We start from the raw sequence: 9,521 nt of genomic DNA on the forward strand, positions 1-9,521 counted from the left end.
AACACAGGGAGCTTTGGAGGTTAAGACAGATGCTTTCAAATGCAGAAGATTATGTCAATAATCTCCCCAGTCACAGGTGCAAGAGAGATAGAGAGATAGAGTCTATGCCTTCGCTATGGTGAATCACTAAAACAAGAGACTCTAACCACTTCTGGGAAAATTGTTATCTAAAATTGTTATCTTGGCCCTATAACAAAGAACAAACAGCAAAAACATATACATGATCAAATACAAATCTTAGAATCAACTATTAAAGACTACCGGACCCCACTGGATTCTCCAATTACATTGAATGAACTACAGGACAAAATACAAACCCTCCAACTCAAAAAGGCCTGTGGTGTTGATGGTATCCTAAACGAAATGAAAAAATATACAGAACAAATTCCAATTGACTATACTTAAACTCTTTAACATCATCCTTAGCTCTGGTGTCTTCCCCAATATTTGGAACCAAGGACTGATCACCCCAATCCACGAAAGTGGAGACAAATTTGAACCCAATAACTGCCGTGGGATATGTATCAACAGCAACCTTGGGAAGATCCTCTGCATTATCATTAACAGAGGAGGGCCTACAGCAGCACCTAGATCTTCTGTACAGATTCTGTCAGACCTGGGCCCTGACAGTAAATCTCAGTAAGACAAAAATAATGCTGTTCCAAAAAAAGGTCCAGTCGCCAGGACCACAAATACAAATTCCATCTAGACGCCGTTGCCCTAGAGCACACAAAGAAACTATATATACCTCGGCCTTAACATCAGCGCCACAGGTAACTTCCACAAAGCTGTGAACGAGTTGAGAGACAAGGCAAGAAGGGCCTTCTATGCCATCAAAACAAAAACGCCAAATAATTCATGCAGATCAGAATTAGGCCGATACCCACTAATGATCAAAATCCAGAAAAGAGCCGTTAAATTCTACAGCCACGTAAAAGGAAGCGATTCCCAAACCTTCCATAACAAAGACATCACATACAGAGAGATTAACCTGGAGAAGAGTCCCCTAAGCAAGATGGTCCTGGGACTCTGTTCACAAACACAAATAGACCCCACAGAGCCCCACGACAGCAACACAATTAACCCAACCAAATCATGAGAAAGCAAAAATATAATTATTTGACACATTGGAAAGAATTTACAAAACAGAGCATGCTAGAATGCTATTTGGCCCTAAACAGAGAGTACACAGTAGCAGAATACCTGACCACCATGACTGACCCAAACTTAAGGAAAACTTTGACTATGTACAGACTCCGTGAACATAGCCTTGCTATTGAGAAAGGCCAACGTAGGCAGACCTGGCTCTCAAGAGAAGACAGGCTTTATTATTCCCTTTTGTACTTTAACTATTTGCACATCGTTACAACACTGTAGACATATGACATTTGAACTTTTGTTTATTATCTACTTCAATTGCTTTGGTAATGTTAACATATGTTTCCCATGACAATAAAGCCCTTGAATTGAATTGAATTGTGAGAAAGAAAGAAAGAAAGAAATAAATAAATAAATAAATAAATAAATAAATAAATAAATAAATAAATAAATAGCGGTTGGAACTAGGGAAGGATGGATTGATGAATGTGACAGCCATCTCTTCAAGCATGTAGGATTATTCAGATGTATGTGGTAAATGATAGAGAATTTAAATAAAAACAAAATGGTAGCCTATAAGATCGTGACAATACTGTGTGGAATGTCTTTGGCAAGAGTTTACATTTTGTATGGATCGATTTTAAATGTAATGTTGACATTTCCAACCAGAAAATAGACATTTCTATGAATAATGTATCAAACATTTAAAAAAAAAAAAATTATTGAAGTGGAATGCATTATTTCACAATAATACTTTAAAATCAAAACAGCAAAACAAATTGTGTACAAAAACAGAGGGGGGAAGCACAGATCACACAAATAATCAAAAACAAAGAACACAAATGATCATCTGATAGACAGATTTGATGTTGTCTTGCTACACAAACTATCTTTCCAAGAACTATTAAAAGGGCCATTTTTATCTAATGAAACTTGAAGGTAATGGAATCTAAAGTTTATGACAACTCTTTCATAAAGTCAGTATCTTATCAAAATAAAAGGTATGTGTATTAAATGAGTGAGACTTCAAATGCTGCTAGAACCGTTCTCAAAAGACAGAGTAAACACTAGTGATCTTCCTGTCCGGGTTGCCCCCCCCCCTCCTTGGGTTTGTGCCGTGGGGGAGATCTTCGTGGGCTATACTCGGCCTTGTCTCAGGATGGTAAGTTGGTGGTTGAAGTATCCCTCTAGGATGGGGGGGGGGGGGGCCCTGTCTGGGGCTATCATCAGACAGGGTCACAGTGTCTCCCGACTCCTCCAATGTCAGCCTCCAGTATTTATGCTGCAATAGTTTATGTGTCGGGGGGCTAGTGTCAGTCTGTTATATCTGGAGTATTTTTCCTGTCTTATCCTGTGTCCTGTGTGAATTTAGGTATGCTCTCTCACCTGTTGCACCCTCTACAACCACTGTGCTTATTATTATTTGACCCTGCTGGTCATCTATGAACATTTGAACATCTTGGCCATGTCCTGTTATAATCTCCACCCGGCACAACCAGAAGAGGACTGGCCACCCCTCATAGCCTGGTTCCTCTCTAGGTTTCTTCCTAGGTTGTGGCCATTCTAGGGAGTTTTTCCCTAGCCACCGTGCTTCTACATCTTTGGGGTTTTAGGCTGGGTTTCTGTACAGCACTTTGTAACATCACCTGATGTAAGAAGGGCTTTATGATTGATTGATTGATAGTTCAGCAATAATTTCAGTGCAAGCATTAGCACTTTGATAACGTTTGTGTCTATCATTTTCAGAGGATAATATTAAGACAAAGAAACGAATTGAAACTCACAATCCTTAACCTTCAATAGCAGGGGCAAACTCTGAGTGAAGTATTTTAAAATGTTTACTTCGAAAAGAGGAGATTTCATGAGGTAAATGCCATAAAGAATTGTATCGTAGTTGGCATTGTGTGAGTCTACAGTATTTAGCCCTTGACCTTTATATTAGATTGTGTCTGTCGGTATCAAGATCAAGGTCTTTATGTCAACACGGACCAAGTTACATTTTAAACACAATCTCTAAAAGGTCCTAAAACATTATCCTAAGTTTGCACTACCTTTGCTATTATTGCTAATGAGTAGCACGTCTGGTATGAAGTATTATCAGATTACTCATTGCTTGCTTTCATTTTCTAAACCCCTCTTACCAGCTCTTAATACTCTTTACCCTTTCTCAAAACATTCCAAAGCTAAATATCAAGTCCCAAAATATACAGTATATAGTAAAAACAATACCAGTATAGAGTAAAAACAATACCAGTATATAGTAAAAACAATACCAGTATACAGTATATTGTAAAAACAGTACCAGTATACAGTATATAGTAAAAACAATACCAGTATACAGAATATCGTAAAAGCAGTACCAGTATACAGTATATCGTAAAAACAATACCAGTATACAGTATATAGTAAAAAGTAATGTCCCGTGTAGCTCAGTTGGTAGAGCATAGCGCTTGCAACGCCAGGGTTGCGGGTTCATGGTATGTTTTTACAATCACGCGCAGCTAAAGTATTTGGAGGAAAACATATACTATTTGAACCGAAGTCCGATAAACATTGAAGTTAGACTGGGATTAAAACGAAATACTTTCTGCATTATGATGGGTAAATTGAGGATAGGGGTGGGGAATGTGGAATGTAGGAGCGCAGATCCCAGATCTGTTTGTGCTGTCTTGTCAACTCCTATGGTCATGTCCTATGACCATAGGACTTTATTAGCAGAGGGTTACTTGTTGGCAGGTTCATATTGAATGAGGCGAAGTGCATCCTCATTGTCCATCACACCCTTGATGAACTCTCCTTCTGCAACTCGCTCTGAGGTGGAGAGAGAGAGCAAGAGAAAGAAACAGATAGGAATCATCATCATCATCATCATCAGGTTTATATTACAGTTAAAATGTCAAATCACATTAAACAAGACGTTCTTCTCCTCACCATTGTCTTCTTTCTCAAAGAATGTCCAGAGTTTGTTGGCCCTCTTCTCCGGTGTGTTCTCGTCATTGGGCAGCTCAGCTTGTTCATCCTTGGGAATTAGCTTGAAAATAGCCTGTTGGGTACATAAAAATGGTATACCTTCAATCCCTGAACACAAACAGTGTTTTATTAGAGACAGGCTTCTATTTGAGCCCAGTGTTTATTTCCTTTATACTCAATAAAAATGTTGAAAAGACTACCACACTGTTTATTGTGACAAGTAGGACCCGTATAAACATTGTAATAACAAATCCGCTGCAGATCAGACTTGCAACGACTAGACTGCCTATCACACACGCACCCCATTTCGCGCTTCAACACCATGGAGAACGGTACCGGTGATATTGCATTTTCTTTTTTGGTGGCGCAATGGCTAGCAACAATGACAGAATTTTGTACACATTTTTTTAATGTCCATGGGAATATTGGAGCTGTGTCCATGCTAATCTCGTAAACAATTCATTTCAACCTGGTGTTTATTTGAAGCAGGTGTTCATTTGCTGAAATGTGTTTTCGGTGCCCGGGGACAGACGGCTATTTGAGATTCGGCGTTTAATTGAAGTTTTATGGTATGTCACTTTCATCGGCTATTCTGTAACACGGGAGATTTACTGACAAATATGTAAAGCAAATCCTGCCGACTACGCCAAAATGTCAAGTTCAATCATGTTGTCCAACACAAATAACTATTATTATGGAATCATTTTTATCCACATTCACTTTAGGAACTAATACAAGCGGCGTGTTGGGGTGAAGTGTTTGTGAAAGGATGTCATGGATATTCTCTCACCCTATATAAACTACAAACACCAGATCACTGCAGTGAGAATATATCCTTAGAACACCCCAATCCTGTTCTTTTTAATCTTCTCATAAAATCATATTCCAGGGCTGATTATTTTAAAACGGGCGATTACTGTGGAACATTGATGTTTGTACTACGAAAATGATCCAATGATAATCTGTAATGTAAGGCTAAAGAAAATGTATCGCTCCGAAGCAGTCAAAAACACATACATTTACATTGTTCAGGAAAGAATACACAGTATGAAATACTCAGGTACCATTCACATAGAAATAAAAATGTATTTGCGTTCTGTGAATATACAGTGCCTTCAGAAAGTATTCAGACCGGTTGACTTTTCCACATTTTGTTATGTTACAGCCTAGTTCTAAAATTGATTAAATAAAACCATTTCCTCAGTAATCTACCCACAACACCCCATAATAAAAAACAGAAATACCTTATTTACATATGTATTCAGACCCTTTGCTATAAGACTCGAAATTGAGCTCAGATGCATCCTGTTTCCATTGATCATCCTTGAGATGTTTCTACAACTTGACTCCACAAATTCAAATTCAATTGATTGGATATGATTTGGAAAGGCACACTGTCTATATAAGGTCCCACAGTTGACAGTGCATGTCAGAGCAGAAACCAAGCCACGAGGTCGAACAAATTGTCCGTAGAGTTCCGAGACAGGGTTGTGTTGAGGCACAAATGTCTGCAGCATTGAAGGTCCCGAAGAACACAGTGGCCTCCATCATTCTTAAATGGAAGAAGTTTGGAACCACCAAGACTCTTCCTAGAGCTGGCCGCCCGGCCACACTGAGCAATCGGGGGAGAAGGGCGTTGGTCAGGGAGGTGACCAAGAACCCAATGGTCACTCTGACACAGCTCTAGAGTTCCTCTGTGGAGATGGGAGAACCTTCCAGAAGGACAACCATCTCTGCAGCACTTCACCAATCTAGCCTTTATGGTAGAGTGGCCAGACAGAAGCCACTCCTCAGCAAAAGGCACATGAAAGCCCGCTTGGAGTTTGCCAAAAAGGCACCTAAAGACTCTCAGACTATGAGAAACAAGATTCGCTGGTCTGATGGAACCAAGATTGAACTCTTTGGCCTGAATGCCAAGCCTCTCGTCTGGAGGAAACCTGCCACTATCCCTACGGTGAAACATGGTGGTGGCAGCATCATTCTGTGGGGATATTTTTCAGCAGCAGGGACTAGGAAATAGTCAGGATCGAAGCAAAGATTAAGGGAGCAAAGTACAGAGAGATCCTCAATGAAAACCTGCTCCAGAGCACTCAGGACCTCAGAATGGGGTGAAGGTTCACCTTCAAACAGGAAAACAACCCTAAGCACACGGCCAAGACAATGCAGGAGTGGCTTTGAGACAAGTCTCTGAACATCCTTGAGTAGATTGGTTTTGAGGGATTTCAAATGTTAGCATCCACCATTTATAAATATTCTTCCCATCTGAACCTTAGTTTTGATTAAATCGCATTGTGTTCCCATGGCTTGTAAGAAAATCAAAATAACATTTTGGAGAGAAAAACAGTGGTACAAAAAACACTAAATCACATTTTAGTGTTTCAACTGTAAACAGGGAGCTTAAATAAGATTAGAGCCTAAGGAACGTTGTGAACCGACAAATCAGCAGCAGCTTGTTCTCATTTACAGTTCACATAGACTCAGTTTGTTTAGAAGGATTTTTTCTGTCTATATATACACAAACAAAAATATAAACGCAAAATGTAAAATGTTGGTCCCATGTTTCATGAGCTGAAATAAAAGATCCCAGAAATGTTCCATATGCACAATAAGCTTATTTCTCTCAAATTCTGTGCACAAATGTGTTTACATCCCTGTTGGTGAGCATTTCCCCTTTGCCAAGATAATCCATCCACCTGACAGGTGTGGAATATCAAGTAGCTTATTAAACAGCATGATCATTGCACAGGTGCACCTTGTGATGTGGACAATAAAAGGCCACTCTAAAATGTGCATTTTTGTCACACAACGCCATATTTTTTGATAGGGCGTGCAATTGGCATGCTGACTGCAGGAAAGTCCACCAGTGTGCATCGAAATCGGCCTATGCTTCGTGGCCTGCGCTCCACGCTTTGGAGTCAGAACGTTGAATAAGATTAAATTATTGTTCGTCCATGTATGCATGGTGTTGAAACAAACACAATTGCATTTTATCGATGTCAATTTGAATGCCCATTGGGAGGCCCATTTTTTTTTTTAAAGGCATCTGTGACCAACAGATGAATATCTGTATTCAAAGTCATGTGAAATCCATAGATTAGGGCCTAATGAATTTATTTCAATTGACTGATTTCCTCATATGAACTGTTACTCAGTAAAATCAATGAAATTGTTGCGGTAATTTTTTTGTTGAGTAACCACCCAAGCAAAATACAGTATATGGTGTTTGCCATTGGTCACATTTACATGGCAAAGCACTGACTGTTTAGTTTTTGGTTGGCAATGTTGCATGCTTCATCATGATTGCTATAGGGTGGGGCACTCACTGTTATTCTTTAGCATTTTTCCGGCTCGAAGGGCCAAATAAGAAATGATAGGTTTAAAAAAACGTTTTAATTTGGACTAAAACGTTATTCACAATTTTAGTATTCAACCTCCTTTGCATGTTTGAACAAATCATACATTTTACTTTCAGACAGCCATGGGGGATAATCACACAGTGAGTGTCACATACTGTACATATTGACCTGCAGCCCAGTGTAACCGTTGTTAAATGGCTAGCTAGTTAGTGGTGCGCGCTAGTAGCGTTTCAATCGGTGACGTCACTCGCTCTGAGACCTTGAAGTAGTTGTTTCCCTTGCTCAGCAAGGACTGCGGCTTTTGTGGAATGATAACGTAACGATGCTTCGAAGGTGATTGTTGTCGATGTGTGCAGAGGGTCACTGGTTCAAGCCCAGGATGGGACGAGGAGAGGGACGGAAGCAATTCTGTTACACCAGGACACAGCGAGATGTGTCTTTAAATCTTAAACACTGTTCAATCTCAGTCCCCATTCTCTCCTAATCTACATTTATCCATCCTTCCCTAATTCCCTCACTCCCTCCTACACCCTTTCAGTTTAACCTCAGGGCCCGGGGAATACGGTCAGATGTTGTAGTGGAGTGGTATCAGTGCTTGAATTCATCTGCACCTCAGGGACACTGAGGCAAAACAATTTATCCCTGCCTCCAGGTCACTATAGTGCTTCCTGAGACTCCACAGCAGAAGTGAGGCGCCAAAACAATGAATTGTCAGATATTGGGGTCACCACTTTATTTGTCAAATGGAAAGTCAAGATTTGTTTGATTGAACATTCTATTTTTTGGCTTAGTTTGCTCATGTTGCAAAGTGTTAAATTATCCTATGGTTGAGCGCCTTTGATGTAAGCCTCACCCATTTCTGGGTAAAAGGTTTGTGGGTAGAAGTATGTAGAAGTATCAGGGGTCAAGTATTACATCTTAGAAGATCAAACAGAGCTTGAGGCCTATCCCTCCTCCATACTGCCTGAGACCCTAACCACAGCCCCTCCCCCATCTCTGTCAATCACCAAGTAGCACAACCATGTGACACTTGATGACCAGAATCAACCTCACACGGCTTTAAAACTTAACCCCCTCAATGCCAATACAGAGGCCTAGATTAAGGCTGGTTTGGATTTAGATGACAAGCGTCAGTCAACGGGTTTAGTTTCTAACATGCATGTCATCTCTATTGATCTGTCTATCCACCCACCCATCCACTCCCCGCTTCTCCTCCCCCACTACTTACGCTGCAGATCTCGGTCACTTCCGACTTGGTGATGTATCCGTTCTTGTCCACGTCGAACAGCGAGAAGGCCCACTCCAGCTTCCTGGTGGTCTTGCCCGTGGACGTCAGGTGCAGCGCAATTATGTACTCCTTGAAGTCCAGAGTGCCGTCGTCGTTGGTGTCGAAGGAACGGAAGACGTGCTGCGCGTACGTCTGGGCGTTGCTCTCGGGGAAGAAGCGGCTGTAGATGACCTCGAACTCCTTGGGCGTGATACGTCCAGAGGGACACGACTTCTGGAAGCTCTCGTACCACTGGGTGATCTCCGTCTCAGTGAACTTGGTGCTGAGCTTCAGGTCTTCCAGGATCTCCTTGGAGACGGCGCTGCTCTTGGCGTTCCCCATGTTGTGTTTTCAGGTGAAAGAAATAGCCCCGTTGTGTCTTTTAAAAGGCAAATGTATATCAACACGGACTGTGATGTGTGTGTTCTTTTGTACGTCCTGACAATGTATGATATCCAGAAGCTGGGAGGCTGGGTCCTTCTCTCTGTAAAGCAGGCTTTTCGCTTAACCCCTTGAAAAGCAACTCTAAATTAAAATAGGAATGAAGTCATTTAATAAGGTTATTCCAGTCTAACAAATCGCAGAGTGAAGTCCAATGTCTTTAATATTTACATTTTTCATCAAGAGAAGTATCTGGGCACAACGGGCCATCCATAACTAATTGCAGTAGTGTATCCAGCATGTGACGGGATGACAGTTATCGTAGACATGATAACCATAATCTGTGCTCTGTGATCTCCGTCTAGTAGGCATAAAATACCCATTCCTAATCATCGGGTTTAGGATAAAGGCTACAGTCAGCTAATGAGTTCACACACACACACACACAC

General features: G+C 40.9%; 1 protein-coding gene across 1 annotated transcript; it reads right to left on the bottom strand.

Annotated features, from left to right (window-relative positions):
* Window positions 1-3,165: 3,165 nt before the first annotated feature.
* LOC110496173 (visinin-like) lies at window positions 3,166-9,163 on the bottom strand. The gene is made up of 3 exons (XM_021571922.3): window positions 8,653-9,163; window positions 4,030-4,141; window positions 3,166-3,909 (listed from the first exon to the last, which is right to left on the bottom strand). The coding sequence occupies exons 1-3, from the start codon at window positions 9,031-9,033 to the stop codon at window positions 3,821-3,823; spliced, it is 582 nt and encodes a 193-aa protein (XP_021427597.3). The 5' UTR covers window positions 9,034-9,163; the 3' UTR covers window positions 3,166-3,820.
* Window positions 9,164-9,521: the final 358 nt, after the last annotated feature.

This window comes from Oncorhynchus mykiss, chromosome 18, assembly GCF_057628025.1.
Source record: "Oncorhynchus mykiss isolate SJ-2025 chromosome 18, ASM5762802v1, whole genome shotgun sequence".
NCBI lineage: Eukaryota > Metazoa > Chordata > Actinopteri > Salmoniformes > Salmonidae > Oncorhynchus > Oncorhynchus mykiss.

Bases quoted from the DNA above. Each gene is read 5' to 3' on its own strand.
- LOC110496173 (XM_021571922.3), bottom strand. From the start codon at position 9,033: ATGGGGAACGCCAAGAGCAGCGCCGTCTCCAAGGAGATCCTGGAAGAC. The intron at 4,142-8,652 runs GTAAGTAGTGGG...TGTACCCAACAG, and splicing joins AAGTGACCGAGATCTGCAGC to GCTATTTTCAAGCTAATTCC. The intron at 3,910-4,029 runs GTGAGGAGAAGA...TCTCCACCTCAG, and splicing joins CTTTGAGAAAGAAGACAATG to AGCGAGTTGCAGAAGGAGAG.